The following is a 17,335-nucleotide window of genomic DNA, read 5'->3' as shown; positions in this document are numbered from 1 at the left end:
AATCTCTCGTCTACGATTTTCTGCAATCGAATGCGCAAAAACGAATAAAAAGATGATGGTCTCTCCAAAATTTTTCAGGAAACTTATAAGCGACACGTTGCATCATGACCATTGGTGACTTCATTTGTAGACCGTCAGGAGATGCAAAAGATCTCTGGCATATGTTGGGGATGAATTGTGCGTCATTCGCTACCAGTTCAGCCAACAGCCAATTCAAAAAGGCCTTAAAACTTCGGTGCGCTTTCCTGTGTTTCCTCTATTCGAAAGTGTTGACTGGCACGCCGTAGTTGATACAGAAGCTGATATGGTCGTTGGCTTGTTCCCTGAGATGGGCAATTTGATTGCAAACCAGTCGGTGAGTTGTCTAGTCTAGTCTACTCAACGCACAGCCACTAACCCACCGCTACGTACTACTACGCTCCCCAGTAACGCACTGATGATGTCACCTCGATTGATGACGAAACGTTTGCAATCAAACTGTCCAGCTCATCGAACAAGCCAACGACCATCTACGCTACCTGAGCTAACGGCCATCTCGCTACCTGAGCTACTAATATTTTCCTCTATAGAGAAGCTGATGTAGGAACTAAAAATGTCTGCTGATGATGGCGATGATGTATGTACATAAAACGCGCTAAGTGAGCCGTTGTCTTTTCATACAGCCATTCCCTCATCGTCACCAGAGAACTGTCCCTTAACTGGCTCAAACTACAACACTGACGTTGGAGCGCTCTAACGTCTGTTTATTCTATGCTTCTTCGTTTTTCAGAGCAACACTACTCTCTCGAATCAACCAATGCCTACTACTGAATGACGAGTACCAGAATGCGTTCCATCATGTCAGAGATAACCTGAAGTTGAATCCTTCTGGCCGGCAATTTGATTTTAGGTGAGTCTGAGATGTTCTCCTTTTCACTTCAACCTAAAGTTGTATGAGACAACCATGCTTAAACCCGTATTTATCTGTTTCTCCCATCATCTAGTGAAAACTACATTTTCGGGAAATTCGACACGTACTGCAATCGGCTGAGAAAACTCGTGCGACTGTTGGATCTTATGGATAAGTTTGCAGTCTTGAATGATTTGAAAGTCGAGGGGATCGAGACTATTGTGCTCCGATACAAATCACTCTGTGAAAATATGAACAAGAAGAGTTTCGATGGAGTGGACCAAAATCGTAGAGATGTGAGTATATACTTTGGCAACTGATGACGAGAACCGTCTACCAAGCGTAACCGTTTGTATCGATGCATTATCGTTTGACCTACTATTTACACCCCGGTAAGGCAACTGTTTTCGTCCCGCTCCTGTTACCCTAGGGTTCTCCAGTATCCGTCCCTTAAACGACCGAACCTCTAACACAACGGTTCTTCATATGGACTGAGTGCACCATTTTTAGTGCGAGATGGGTCAGGTAGGGTTAGGAGGTGGTTACTATTAAAGGCTCGCCTGGAAGTCTTCTAAACTCAAGTGGAAGTGATAGCAGTGTGCAAATGAAAAAACAACCGAGTGCGAGCTTCTTTATGGCTCCGGCTAGCCCGAGTCTGTCGTTAACTTTCTCTCTGACAGACCCATCAAATCTTTGTTATGATATCAAAGTGAACGCTCTTCTCTCAGGGACGCCCAAAAGAACCACAAACGAGGAGTGGTGCCAATATACAACCTGAATTCTTTTAACGCAGGGCGGCAGAACGCGACAATGTGCATTTACAATCTCATCAGACTTTGCATAATGCATGCCAATTTTAGCTGGTATTTCCTAGATGCATTCAGTCAGAGTTGGACGGAGGTTTAGTTAGTGAGTCCTCAACTCCAGAAGGCCACAGCAGAGAGTGAATTATTCAACTTAACAAACTCACAGCCTAAATTCCACTGTCATAGCAACGAACATTTTTCGCAGCAGCTCCTTGGAGAAGGCTAGTCTCAATTCAACTTACAAACTCAGCCTAAATTCCACTGTCATAGCAACGAAAAATTTTTGCAGCAGCTCCTTGGAGAAGGCTAGTCTCAAACAGAAGGTGAAACCTAACTTCTTTCTGAATTTTCCACGTACGATCAACAAAAATCAGCAAGTCAACCAAGGATTGGAGAAAAACTGAGCTGAAGCTAATTTGGTAGGATTTGTCACTCTGTGGCAACGAAGGCTGATGCGTAATCGATGTTAGTGCATCTAGCCACTAAGTTGTTTCTATCTAATGTCCCTTGAGAACGTCCCTTTCAATCTGTTTCAAGTACATTTATGAAATAAACCCTTCTTCTGTATTCAGCCGTTTAGTTAACTACCTACCTATGCGTAATTTCGTTTTCCATTTCATCTTATGGTTCCGTATGCTGGAAAGCTGGAAGGCGCCGTAATGCCTCACTAGGAATCCTCGGAGTGTACATAATATGAATTCCGAGGTTGCTCAAGCCCGTAAACCTAAACCTCTTGGTAGACTCATTGTCTTTCGGGTCTTGATGGTGAAGTATTCGCAGAACCTACTGGCTGTCTGCGACTATCCTAGTGCCAACCATCCGGAATCATTCAACATCTGGACATAACGTATTTTCTTCAAAAGCCCAGTAAAATAAACAGTGATATCCATTTTAATAGCACCATCTTTCGGGTCGCACTCCACGCATAAGTGAGGTTTAAAGAGGAAATGCCATACATAAGCAAACGCTGGACCAAGATTCAAATTTAGCATAGATAATAAAGGACACTACAGTTAGAGGCCCTTATCTGAAACTAGTATCTTTCTTCGTAGGTTTTCATGGACTTACGTCCAGAAACCAGAGAGTTACCGATGCAGTTACCCCAAGCCTTTTGGACATAATATGGTCTCTACACATACTAAGCAAACACCATATACGTTCACAAACCAGAGAGTTACCAATGCAGTTACCCTTAGCCCGTTTGACATAATATAGTCCATACGCATACTAAGCAAACAGTACGACCTCACCTGAAGGTCACTGAATTTTAAGGAGTTTGACGGTGATACCATTAGTGTTCTGTTCAGTGACAGATCTCTCATATAGCCTAGATATCCTTCCGAAAATTTCCCGGCTTGAACATCCATAAATTCACCGACTTGAACAACCGTGGAAGGTGCTCTATTGAGGAGGTCCCAGCCCTTTAACACAAAAACTGTGTTGAGTGTGCTGCTGAAAAAGTGACTGCGCTTCGTGTGCATTGTAAGAGATCCGTATAACTCGGCTCCAGTCGCTGTCTTCAGTGTCTTATCATGTCAGTGAATACCACTGCCTCAGTATTGTTTTGAGGGCATTTCGCTCTTACTAGCTAGTTGATGGTGGCTGTGAAGTCCATGCATTCTGTTTCATTTTTTAACTCCTCGGCTTCCTCCTGCAGAAAAGCACGAGAATTTGCGATGTTCCCTGCATGGGCACGAGGAAACGTCGTCGTATTTATCTACTTTGTCTTATTTGGGGGGACTATTTCAGGTCGTCGTATTTATCTACTTTGTCTTATTTCAAACATTTTCTCATTGTGCTGAACGGCCTTATTGTGAGGTGTGATTTCATTCTCCCTAGGTCAGCTGAGGTGCAATACTGTGTATCGACGGACACTTGTTCTTGTTCCTACACAAGAGGAAGTTTCTGATCCCTCCCGTAGATCTAGGGAGTGAAGTGCCTCGTGGACTAGTTGTATGCTTCCCAATGACTTGCCAACACCGAGTCCACAGAGAAAGAGGGGACGAGACATGAGCGAAACACTGTCCTGTTCTTTGCAACCCCAGCTAATGACATCCAAAATAGTTGACTTCGGATACAGGATTGTTGCAAAAACGAGCAACCCGTTTAGAGAAATCGTCAACTTACAAGGCACTGTCCACTGATTTCTACGAACGGCACAGAGGACTATCTTTCTACTCCCTGGGAATTACGTCAAAAGTTAACAGTTGCACTCAGCATTAAATTCTGGCCCGCTGTCATCACCTGTCAAACAGATGACAAGAATTAACAGAAATGACTGTAGCGTGCGCCCCTACTACGAGACAAACTTACGATTAGGCTGTTCTTGTGGTGAAAGCATGTCTGATCAAGTATTGGAAACAGTACATCAATTGTTCCACCTGTTACCAAACTAATACCTGCGTTGGCTGACTCTAACTCCATACAGGTCGTTGATATTGTTCACGTTGATGATTCAGACGCGTGCGCTGGTGTAGTACCTGTAACATGCTTCCATGCATGTCAGTTGTCCAAGGTCAAAATCCCTGCACGGCTAAGGATATACCCACCTGATGGGTTTAAATAAATTCGAACCTCGAGTCTGATGCTTCTCTGTCCTGGTATGGACACACTGAAATAATTTTACCAGAACAAAATAGGACTGTTTGAACGAGATTGATGTGAACACAAACAGCTGGAATCGCTGATGAACTGCCGAAAACTTGACCATTGGTCGGTGCTATCTTTGTTAGAATCACTGCTCATATAGATTTAACTATTGCACATACGGGGCTCTTCTTCAGAAACAGTTTATCAAGTGGCTAAATTTGTATGTTCTTAGATCATCTTAAACGCCGGGACTGTCATATTTCACGACAGTTGTCTTCGATGTCACCCAGCAAAATCCCGTAGCACAATACAAACTGTTTTTACTTGTCCTTTCCTGTTCAAAAACTTCTAATGTTAATGCACATGTCACAGATCCCTTAAAGCTGATCATTCACATCTCATTTTCGCGGTGTAGTTTGAAAAGGAGCTTGACGGTTTCAAAGGACAGTTTGACTTGATCGAACAACAGCTGAAGGAGTTTTTAGATCAGTGGTTCTCTAAACCCTTCTCGGTAAGTATTACTCATATTCAATTGTACACATTCCACAGCACCATTTTGTGGTAAGATTAATCAGGCACACCGATCCCTACCCTCGAGGAGGAAACAACATTAAAAGGCAATAACCCTCACCTTAACGGAATACGGATGACTGAGTTATAGCCAGTTCCATAATTTCTGAAAGAGAAACTCAGTTGACTTCAGGTATTCGCAACCGCTTGGTCGGATAATGGTGGAATATTTCATGCTTACTCACGTTGTCGTCATCTGAGTCAGTCAGAACGAGAACACTTTGAAGCATCCAATCCAACTCGACCAGGATCTGGGAAATAAGGCAACAAAGAGTGATAAAGCTAAGATAAAGCTACTGTCTAAGCTGTGATCAAAAGTTTAGAACTATTTTTTAAAATTGAGTTACTCTAGCTTTGTTTTCAGTTTTATAGTCCACAATCTATGTAAAAGTAAATAAATATGTTGACGTGACATGTGCTATTAGGTGTTATATTTAACCTACGATAAACTTAGGCAAAATACTAATAGTGTGGGGAGACCTGGTGATTTGTATTTGAGGGTTCATCTTGTAAGTGATGCCAGTCTATGCTGAAAAGCCGAGAGGCACTGTACAGCTGTTTCATCCTTATTGGGAAACCTCAGCATTCTGCAACCGGTGAACTACCGGTTATGGGTTTAAACACCTAAGTGTTCAGCCACGAGCGGTTGATCAGTGTGATCAACTCGCACTTAGGCAAGATATGGCGCCGCTCATCCTTCAGTTAGAGGTACCATATAACATGGTACCATGTTGACTGGCTCCTCGAGTGACGATTTCTCATATGGAATTTTCACTCATCTTGTGAAACTATTCTTCCTTTGAGCTGCTTATGGATCGATTAAAATGCATCTGTTTATGGGGTACCCACGTTATAGTCGATGGGATAATCTTATCAGGAAGGTCACATTCCTGAGAGCAACCACTGAGTGCCCGGACTCTACTGAGGCTCTCAGCTGCGCTAGATATTGACCAGACAGACAACGCCCCCGCAATACGCAGCGCGTCACATCCTCGTACCAAGGCCAGACCGCATGCGTTAGCATTGGACCGAGTTCAGACCGCGTACCTCCAATAAATAGCTTGAAACCGTTGCACTTTTGCACCTGTACACACTCAATCTCCCGCGCTCGCCTGTTCGGAACATGGTTGTTGTGTTCTCTTCTGTGAATCTTTTCTCCGGCATTGAGCACTGGAGCGGACCAGGAGCCAGATACAGCAGATTGACGAAGCAGAAGATATAACAAATCTGATCAGCAAGCTATTGATATCGTCTCGTCTAAATAAACAAAACGCGTTTCCTTCCTGCTGCGGCAGCTCAGCTCCCCGACAAGCTTGTGGGGGAAAACTTTTGTACCAAACTTCTGGTCATCTGAAAGATTGTTTGCTTAGGGATTCCTATCTGGAAAATAAGACTCTGTGTTCGGAGATCATAGTTCACATGGTTCTGAATAGGTCTCATAGAGTTTCAGCCATTTTAATGTGCAAATAATACTGGCCTAGAATGTCCACATCCCTTCTCTATCCTCCGTTATCCTCCCTCCTCTCACTTGGCGCGGACTCACCAGGATACTTGCGACGGGGCGGGAGGAGGACTGTTCAAACGAGTGTGATGTGAACGCGAACATACAAATTTGTTGCATGTTGCTGGTCGTTGGCTTGTTCGCTGAGCTGGGCAGTTTGATTGCAAACGTTTCATCACCAATCGAGGTGACATCATCAGTGCGTTATTGTGAGGCGTAGTAGTGCGTAGCGGTGGGTTGGTGGTTGTGCATGTTGCATGTTGGTAAAGAAGATGCACTCTGAATTTCCTGTGCAAAGTGATATATGGACGTCTTAGAATCACTTATTTTCTCTGCCGAAATTTCGACACGGGCAAAAAAGCACCCAACTGCGCTGATGCCTACAGATTATATTTCGGAGTGGAATACCAGGATGGCAGGCAGCGCTGTCCATAAATTACCGTGAAGCCTAACGCAGGCCTTCGTCATCTTCCCGATACAAGTAAATAAGATGAAGTAAGAAGTCCATGCTGAGTAGGAAATATCTACAATTACCGCCGCAGTATCCGTTAATTAAAATGGATTTGACCTATGCAAACAAACTTTGAAATGGATTACACGTTGAACCAAAATAATTGCTTCGGTTTATGGATAGACACTTACATGAGCTAACTGGTCAATGAACGATATTGCACTTTACAAGCTGTTTCCATGCTTTTCTTGAAGTTTACGGGTTTTGCTGTAAACATTGCCACAAACGCTCCTTGAACTAAAGGTGGGACCACTCGCATATGAAGATAGAGCTTCTCTAGTCACAGCTCAAGATTTGTTTTAGTGTGGTTACCTACTTAAAATATAGTCAACTTCTACTGATATATAGACGTCACTTCCTGTGTATCTACGAACAGTCCATTTTGGCTGGACTGTCTAAATCCGGTTGATCGTGAGGTAGATTTTTAAGGTACTGAATAATATTTATGCTTGAAAAGAATACGGAAGGAGTTTGGCAGGGATGTATGTAACAACCGAACCGGTGTGACTGTATTCAGGAAGACTACACACATTGTCGGGACTAAGACGAGCCTTAAACCTCGTGATGGAATCCTTATCCCATTTTCAGGTTGCCTTAGAAGACCATCACCTCATCTACTTACGTTGAAGCCGGCTCTCTGCAACCTCCTATTTATTTCTTCATTGGGGCTTCACAGACTTCAGGGCCTTAGCAATCTACTTTTATGGATTTTCGTCACCAAACACAACGTGACAAGAACTGGCAAGGGGGTTATTCAATCCCAGAAATTACTTGGGAGAGTTTCATCTTAACTTCCGTGCATGCTACTCATCTTAACTTTCATCTTAACTTCCGTGCATGCTACTCAAAAAAAGCGTGTACAAATTGGTCGTAACCCATGAAAATTTTGGGACGTACAGTATCCGTCTCAAACAGACTGGAATCAGTGTCTTGAAAGTGGCTAAGCTTGCAAAGCCGGTAGGGTAAATAAAGTGTCTCGGCTGGGATGTGGTCTAATTAAGTACACGCCACAGATGATGTACTCGATTGGTAAGCTTACCCGAGTCCTCTCAGTCGTTAACGTAAACATCGTTCTGCATTTCTAAGGTGTCGAGTTTGGTGAGGATGGGTAGAATTGCATGTTCGTCGTGTGAGAAGCTGAGCACCCAGTATTACACGCCTTTTCGTTGAATACGCTAACCTGTTCAAAGAGAGGTCCACCAAAACATTTTTTTGGAATCGTTGCCCCTTGAATTTCGGCCTTTTCAAAGAGGAAATGACTTTTGGCCACTCTCTTTAGATGATCACGCTAGAAAGAGACAAGCGTATCAGAAGTACAGGGTAGTTAGTTTAGTAGAGATGCTTTTTTGGATACTGCTACACCCTTCGCTGTTGTGGTGAATATCCAGCCGGCAAACCGGATCAAACCGTACATGACATAGCATGAAGGGTGAGAGGAAAAAAGAAGGCAACCAACAGTCCGTGCTGATCAATGTCATCTGCTAAGGGCTGGTAAGTTGACGGTTTTCACAAAGATGAGCACACTCTGACCATAGGAGAAGTGTGCAAAGCCAGCTGTTTCAGATAATCATTGATAAATTCGTAACAGCAACAGAGTGACGGCCAGTCCGCATCAATCTTCCCATGATACTTATTGGGAGTATATCCCTCTTCAAAAGGAAGAAAACTAACAGCCAAAGGAGGAATCCTCCAGGACACACAATCCAGAGGTCTGGTACCTCGGCGTGAAACACTCCGGGGAACTACAGCTCGAAATCAGAAATGGACAACCAGTATTCCAAGTCCTAACCAAGTTAAATAAAGTCTCATACCATGAAGTGACCTTAAGCTTCTTTCTAAGTTTCTACCACAATAATGTTTCTAGCGAACACCTACGGGACGACTGAATCACTGGTCCATTATATGAAACTATAGGTTCTAAATCCTGGAATTCTGAATTAAATTTATAACAGCAGAGAACCAAAAAACCCGCAAGATTGCAAAAGCGATGTATCCTAATGAAGAATACCTCTTTATACTTTGTTCATTTCGTTAAGTTTCCTAAAAGAATTAACATCGGTTTCCGGCCTGTGGTGTGCAAGTTTGAGACATGCTGGAACAAAGCACAGTGTAGAAACGTTTGAAACACCCAGGAAGACCGCTTCGGGAAAACTCGGAATTAAATGGAGGGATAGCTCTTAATTCGGTTTGTTACATTTCTGGCGATACAGAGTTAGACACATCTACCCCAGACTTCAAAACTCACAACTGTTGGCTGGCGATAGACAGGGTGGACTGCGCCCAGTTGTCTTCAAAGTGATTCCATTCTGTTCGTTGGCACACACTTTTGATATAATCACGAATAAACACAGATTCCTCTCTCTTTCTCTTCAGTTTGTGGTGGGAAATCTGGTACCTCTGACTACCAAGTGCATATGCTTCACAGAAAGATTCGTAGGAGAAATTTACGGATATCCAAGATATTTGGAAGGGTCCACTTTGGTGAGACTGAAGTCTACATTTTTGCTCCTTAGGTTAGGAGCAGCGATCGGCCTTTCATAAAAGTTGCTCTAAAAATGAGTAGAAAGAAGCAGCGACAGTCTACTTGCATCTGTTTTATTGTTCTCTGCGTTTATCTCTGATAAGGAATAGTATAATCGATTTTGTGAACCTTTTCAGCCAACATTAGTCAACCGACTTATGCCTCCAGTATCTTACTGTATATTACGCGCGACGCAACAGCGAGCTTGAAGTACATAGCCGTTCCGATAATTTTCGATCCATGGTTTTATAGTCAACTTAGAACTAATCACAGTGCTGATCAGTCGCTCGTGGCCAAACGGTGTATTTTTTAACCATTAGTCAGGGGGGTACAAGTTCCAGTCGCCTTGGAGATTCATGAGACGTGCAGTGTAGGTAATCCCCAATAAGGATGAAACTACTGTATAGTGCTCCTCAGTTTTCGGTACAGAGTGATTTTACTTGCGGGGCAAAATATCGGCTGAAATTGACAAATTCATTCAGGCTATCAACAACCAATAGTAGCCATTTTTATCGTGCCTTTGTATTTCAGCTGAAATTAATGGGTAAACGCTAACTCCCAGAGAGTGGATTAGGTCTCCTAACACCTAAATCTCGTTTTCTCTCAATCCATCTAACTGTTCAACAGGTCGAACGTCAGCTTGCCATGTTGGCGAAATTTCACAAACTTGATTTTTGTCACTTGGGCCTCCCGGAGAAGTATATGTTGGTGCTGGACAACTATATGGCCGAACTGAATGCCATCCGACATTTGTACGAGCAGCAAAAGGTTGATCCACCTATTGCGCGCAATATGACTCCGATAGCTGGAAAAATATATTGGGCACGGCATCTTTACACTCAGATTGATGTACCAATGCAACAGCTCAAAGAACACAGTTCAGAAATACTCTTGGTAAGTCATCAGTCTCAGTTCATTATTTCACTGGTAGCCAAAGCAGTGGAACTCGTCAAGGGATGTCGCATTTTTGCTTATGAGTGAGAATATTTTTTCAAGTAATCTGGACAGTGATTTCATATACATATATATATACATATAAAGCAATTGTAACCAGTTCTTACTATTGTCTTCATGAACACAAGTCAAATTATTCTGGAGGCAAAGTAGATTATTGACATGGGCGTATAATACTAACCTGTCCGTATATAGCTGGGTAATTGGCGAAGTGTTCTACGCTCGTTGTGTGCCGCTTCTTCAAGTTCCTAACACTGTATGTCCCCCAGTGACAATGTAAACAGAGGGCATTCGTAAATCCCTCAAGCCAATGCTATCGGTCGATACGGGATTAATAACAGTGTTGTGTGTCTAAACGTCACACCCAGACACAGTACGTAGTACAGCTACACACGTTCTCATTTTCAAGCAAATTCTTATCCCGACACCCATATCTCTGCTTCGTTTCCTGTTCTGATCTGCAAGTCACCAAATTTGGAAGTTTGTCCCGAGATCTTTTACTACAACACGCCATATGTGTTTTTAATCTTTGGTAAACCATTTTTTTATTAAATTCATTGAAAGTTCGTAGATGAAGTTACGTGAAATGTGTGTGGCGGAAGATTTACTGGTGTTGAATCACGATGGTCAGCCGCAAATGGCTAATTGGTTCCGTTCAAGCTCCTCTCCGAATGTCTGTACGTCCAAATACTCTTGGCGATTCGCCAACCACCGGATCCGGTCATTCCAGAAAATTGCAAAGCAGTCACACAGATATCTTGCCTTGACACTAAAGCCTAATCTCATTTTCAGAATAGAATATAGAGACATATCACTTCCGGAGTAGTGAGCTCAAGAAAACTGGGATGTCGCAATAATGGAATTTCGACGCAAAAATCTGTTGCAGATCAAGCAAACGCCGTTAAAAGTTCGTTTAGCAGGGTCACATCATTTGCCAAAAATCTATACTGGGAAAGAGATCTGACCACATTTGGCCGCATTTTGAAGCCAGCTGTTGATTTTTTTTCTTGACGACAGCAAGCAGTTGGCAGAATGTAGCTGCTAACTAAGAGCAAGAAAGCTCTCGTTTTAATAGTAAATATATGAATGTTGGGTCCCAACAGATACTTCAGTGTTACTGCAGTGAGACTGATTTGTGCGGAACATTCGAACAGGCCAGGTGTCTTAACCCCAAACGGCGAACTGTAAATTGATTAATTTGTCCTCGATTGTAAAGCTAAATTGTCAATTGTAGCGCTGTCTGAGCGGATGGAAAAATACGGTGCCATCTGAGTCTAAGTAGCGGAGTATGTCTAAAGCAAACAACCAGACTAACTGTTCTCATCATTTATTCATGCTGCACTTCTCTCAATGGTTTGTTTTGAGCATATATATATATATATAAACAACAGAAAAGCGTTTTTCCATAAACCGAAAAATGCCGCAAAAGGTGCATACTGCAACCACTGGCACTTAATCCAAACCATTCCATGTCATTGTCTTCAAGGCAATATACAAAATCTTCCAGGATTAGTCTCCGTAGCACGTGATCAGCAGCCGTATACACACCAACACATATCACCGGTTAGCCCCGTATGCGATAGCGCTAATGAGGAGAGAACATTTGAAATTAGCCAATAAACTTGCCTCATTAATCAAAAAGTGTCACCTTGATTTGTCCAGTTTCGTCTGCCGTCTTCTCATTTTCAGCTGACTGTTCTTCCCCTTTACGTGCTCAGTCCAGCAATTTTCATTTGTTGAAACCCTTTTACAATCATGCAGACGAATTAATGGCGTCCGACATTATTGACTTTGAAAAAATCTCCACGCTACTATTTGCTCCTTCTCTGGAAGCAATCTGACGAGCAGTCTTTATTCCCTGAACTTAGAGAGTACAATTCCTAGAATACCGACCTGATATCGAAGCAGTTTCTGTGATTTTCTTGTGAACCTATTCTACATTTCAGACGCCAGAAGGCCAAAAGTGTGTGAGGCAGTTTAACAGAATTGCGAGTGCACTTGTGGAGTTCGAAGTTCTTTACCACCATCACTGGTGCAACTCGGTCGAACAACTACACACTGGACTCTCATCCTCATTGTTAACCAGAGACCCCGACTGCAGCAGCACGCTGTTTGTAAATTTCGATATGGGTGTTTTGGAATCGATTTGTGAGGCGAGATACATTCAGGCTCTGGGTCTAACCATTCCACGTGCTGCGGAACGACTGCTCATGCAAGAACATGAAATCAAGCAACGTTACTCCGTGTAAGTCCTTGTTTCTCTGTCACACATATGTTAACCAGATATGTTTCTATAGGTCCAGTGTACACTATTTTCCAAAGGCTCACTTAGGCCAAATCCGGCACTTTCGTTCTTGATTATGTAGATGCAAGCCCTCAAAGGACTTCATACGAAGCAGTAGGTGGGACGTCAATCTGTTTGCAGTCCACATCATCGTCGTCTTCGTCACACCAATACGCCCTTACTAAGGATTAAATGTAGTACAACCATACATTCTCATCTACGCGCCTTTCAGTGTCATTCATTCGCCTTCACCACTTTAAACAACTTACGTCATCATGACCAATCAGACGACTAGCGTTTAAGCCTCAAAGTAAGCAGAGATGAAACATCTTCCTCCTTCTTTTCATAAAGCAAACTACTTATAAGGTTGCCGAATACCCCTCGATATCTCGATATTGCACCAACTGAAAAATGAGGCAACTTTTGTCTAGCAGCTGAAGAGTATAATAAACGATAGATTAATCTGGGACTGCAAATGAGTGTATTTCAAATTCCTCCGTCTTTGTTTGCTGCATGAATAACCGACATTTGCCACACTGGTGACCTAAGCCGACTTACGAAAACGCCGTATATCGTCAACGTCTCACTGAACGTAGGTACATCTTTCTGTGATGACATTGGACGACTAGACCGATGGAGTACCTTGCTCACGTGACGAAATACACCCGTTTGATTACTAATCTTTCAGCCCATCCTGACTAACACCACACACCTTTAGACTCACTGAGGTCAGAGGAAGTATCCAAATAGTCATGGGCATGAGAGTGGGCTTCTGTCGAATTATTCATCTGTGGTTGGTTAGTCACTGAGTTACATCAGCAAAATTAGGGATCTAATGCGCCTAATATACTGGCAAGTGAATACAGCTTTTGGTTAGACTCAAGACGGTGGCAGACGAAGTTCACTGCTGCAATAAACAGCAGAAGAAGTTTGGTGATGACGATCCTTCCACCATTAGGCCACACACTGAGTAAAATGGGAAATATAACGTGATATATCCGTTTTCGGTGACGGATGGCGAATATCAAAGGAACAGCATTTTTAATTAACCAGAGATAATAAGGAAATCCATTTACACAAGAGGCGAGAATGACGGTTAAAAATCGGTGTCATAGATACCTTGATGAAATTGTTGGAACCTGGGTACTATGTACTGCTTTCCCAATTCCTTATGTATTCTGGTTTGATTTCTTGAGCACTGGTTCACTGAAACTTGTGTAGCCGCTGAATCATTAATTCTTGGCTAGCGCACTCGGTGACTATAGGCCAATTTTAGGAACAAATCGAGAACCTACGCAGATAATCGCTTATTAGTGTTCTCATGTGGTGGTGGATGTGCTCCACGCCACACGGTGTCGGCAGGATAACCGACCGCCATAGTACCATAGATGTTAAAGTGCAGTTATGTAGTCCGACCAGAAAGGTCACGGGTAAATGGATTAGTCGACTGGAAGATGTGATGGACATACTTTGGTCTGCTTTTAAGGCTCGCTAGTTTCTAATCCAGTATGCCGACTGACGCGACAGACACGGTGAAACTGACATGCCACTTTCGACAAATACACCTATTTCCATATCCTTTTTGTTTTCAGGGGAGTCCCAGCTGAGACTCGGTTGAACCTCTCATAACATTCATCAACTGAATGTACTACACAAAGACCAACTCATGATTCAGTTGATATGATTTCCGAGGTCTTGCTCTATATTTTAATACAGGAAACTATTCACATTCAGTTGAAGAATATCATAAACGAGAGATTCAGGTGGGTTTTAGATGTGTCTCCCGTGAAGACCGAATTGGTATGCACATGGGTGTTTTTGTCGAATTTCGTGCATTTTGGGCTTTAGCAGAACATAAGGTTGATGGGAACGGGTGCACTGCACCTACATGATGAGCCCCAAGAAGAGCGAAACCGATCGTGGGCTTCCAAAAACTTCTCAGCAACCTTGAAAGTGGTATCCTTTATGACAAGCGAGTTGTTCTGAGCTGACAGATGGATACAAGAGAATATGGCAACCAACCAAATAAAGGAATATAGTATGTAAATAACATGAGCAGTGGGCCTATAGTCATGTAGCGGGAGGCGATAAACGAAGCGAGTTAGTATACGGCTTAGCTGGCGCAATAGATGCTGAGTTACAGCCGGTCTGGCGTGGCAAGTTCGAGGAAGCACCCTCAGTGAGTTACTGACCAGATATATGTTCAAACGGTCGTACGAGCATACCAGTGGCGAGCAGCCTGATTACCTTTTGTTTACAAACAGGGATTTGGCATCTAAGACATGAACTGGCTGGCTGACGGACGACTGTTTGTATGATGAGTTGACCGAAACTCTGCAAATATTCATCAGAATTAATCAATGCAAACGTGCATGGTATATACGAACATCCCAGTGGCTCTACAGATGCAATCATAGTGAGTAAGACTCAACGGCTAGTAAGGTAAGCAAAACAACTGAACAGTATTCTGCCATCACACTATACTAACATAGGGCATTCGTTTCAAAGAGTGAAGCCTTCAATGGGCAGTACGGCAGCGCTTGATAGCCAGGACCACTATCAGACTATTCTACTACCAATCATTAATGAGTAGCTGGATGTAAATTACGGTTGCAACTAAGATCCATGGCCCCTAAAACTCATCGCTTAGAACTGCTTCGACATGCGATAGAAATCAATCGCTGTTGCAGTTAGCTTCATTTTGGTGATGACATTGATAAGCGCCTTCTGTCTGTGTCGGAACGGCAATGCTTTTTTTCGGGCGAGCACGTAGAAACACTTCACCCACTGGTGCACGGATTGCTAGTGTGAACGTATAGATACTTTGAAATCAAAATACACCTAGTAGTAAACTGTAGCATCCTGACAAACGTACATGCCCTAAAAGCCTTATCTATTCGTTGCGGTGGATTTATGCTTAAGATATGTTTAAAGAAGTGAAAAAGTCGGTCATTTAACCATAGTTGTGTCCTTCCGCCTTAATCGCAGTTAAACAAATGAACCGAAAATTCTCTTCTCAAATTGACTTGACCGAAATCTACTTCAAAGGCTAGTCCGGAGTCCGAGCTGCAGCATGTTCCCTACGGGCTCCTATACTTTGGTGGGAAAGACAAGGGACCAGTCAAAACTGGTCAACTTTAAGAGCTGGTAGCACGTAAGGATGGCCTCGTCCGATTTGACCAGCACTTTCCTACACACGTGCTTGCTCATCTTGCTTGTGACGAAGCTTATCTAAAATTCTTTGATAATGTATTCCTGCGTCACAGTGTCAGGCTGTTGGACTTAATCAATCAACCTCTCCAATTATCTCCATTGTCATTCCGGAAGCTATTGGGGTCGTGCGATTATTTTTTTGGTGTTAGTGGGCTGTTAGTCACGCCATTTACGCTATTCGGACAAACCGACTAAGGTAAACCATGCATGCTCAGTATCTCCGTTTTGTCCAGACCGACTACACGCTTGCCACAGATGCAGATCCACACTTGCCGCTGTGAGTACGGATCAACAGGATGTCGATTAGTAGCTACTTGGTCTGTCACACAATTTAAGCAGCATCACTTGACCCAGTGAGCACGTGATCTCTTGTTTTTCCCGGCTTATGATGACCACCTGGTAAACATTCCTTATGCATGGCCGACGTCTGAGTACCATTCTCTTCAGCCGCAATGACATAGTGTGGGTCGATAGGTGTGCTATGCTGCCATGTTTTAGTTTTCGGTCCCACTAGATTCCTTATCGTAATGCGAGTCTTTTGTGAACCACGCTAAGAAAGAAAGCATTTGAAGTTCACGCCAGTGGTTCGTTTTAAACGACGAAGAGCAACCATCATGTGTAGCGGTAGTGCGATTGCCATTTCTGAGCTTGGACTGATTACTGCTGCCCTTGGATTTGCGATCCAGAAGAGGTCAAAAAGTTATTTAGTGGTGAGGTACTCAGATAGGAACTTTAGCTTCCCTTTAAACTGAATAAATCTTGATGGATTTGATTAACTCTTGAGGTTTCTCTTCCTTGTTGTTGATAGTCTCGCAACATTGCCTATTGTTGCTACGATTAAATCCACAACTAGACTACACCATACATTGAAATCCTGTTGGCCTGGGTGTGACACCTTCCTACAGAGTTCTGATCAGGCCCTAGTTTTCGCATCACATCGTCAGGCCTTGTTACAGCAGCGCAAGAAAGCAAATGGGGTTTGTAATATGGATAGATGACGGAGCACTATCCAGCGTACTGTCTGGAGGACTTGTCCTGACTTGAACAGCCATGCGGGCTGTGAATCGTCACTCATCAAGGTGTTGTGTCATCCCGTCTAACCAATGACGGCTCTCACAGTGTCGTCCGATTGCATAGAGGCTTTCGACACTGAACCAGCTCAGTAGGGGCTTCTACCAAAATGGAAAGAATAGACAGCCAATTGCGCGTCGGCAAACTAAGCAGCGCAAATTCCTTGCTTCGCACCATGCGCTGCAAGCAAATAAGCGCTCAGCTGTAGCACCCTTTCGGTGCCTAGCTGCCATGCCACCAGAAGGAAGCACGAGGGCTGGGCTACTGTCAGGATTTTCAAGCTTAGAGAGGGGGTGTCGGAAAGCAGAGCTCGGGTTCAAACCACGCCATGCGTTGCAAATAAGCGCTCAGCTGTAGCCCCCTTTCGGTGCCTAGCTGCCATGCCACCAGAAGGAAGCACGAGGGCCGGGATACTGACTGTCTGCT

General features: G+C 43.4%; 1 protein-coding gene across 1 annotated transcript in view; it reads left to right on the top strand.

Annotated features, from left to right (window-relative positions):
- Positions 1 to 304: 304 nt before the first annotated feature.
- Positions 305 to 17,335, top strand: part of T265_06922 (hypothetical protein) — a gene marked incomplete at both ends in the record, with an annotated part of 98,802 nt that continues 81,771 nt past the window's right edge. Inside the window, 8 exon segments of the mRNA XM_009172320.1 lie at positions 305 to 355; positions 374 to 579; positions 770 to 889; positions 984 to 1,185; positions 4,700 to 4,795; positions 10,015 to 10,281; positions 12,288 to 12,586; positions 17,136 to 17,328. Of these exon segments, the coding sequence (XP_009170584.1) occupies positions 305 to 355; positions 374 to 579; positions 770 to 889; positions 984 to 1,185; positions 4,700 to 4,795; positions 10,015 to 10,281; positions 12,288 to 12,586; positions 17,136 to 17,328 (1,434 nt within the window).

The sequence above is a fragment of the Opisthorchis viverrini genome (genome assembly GCF_000715545.1).
Source record: "Opisthorchis viverrini unplaced genomic scaffold opera_v5_151, whole genome shotgun sequence".
Taxonomy (NCBI): domain Eukaryota; kingdom Metazoa; phylum Platyhelminthes; class Trematoda; order Opisthorchiida; family Opisthorchiidae; genus Opisthorchis; species Opisthorchis viverrini.
This window is presented reverse-complemented; position numbering and strand designations above follow the sequence as displayed.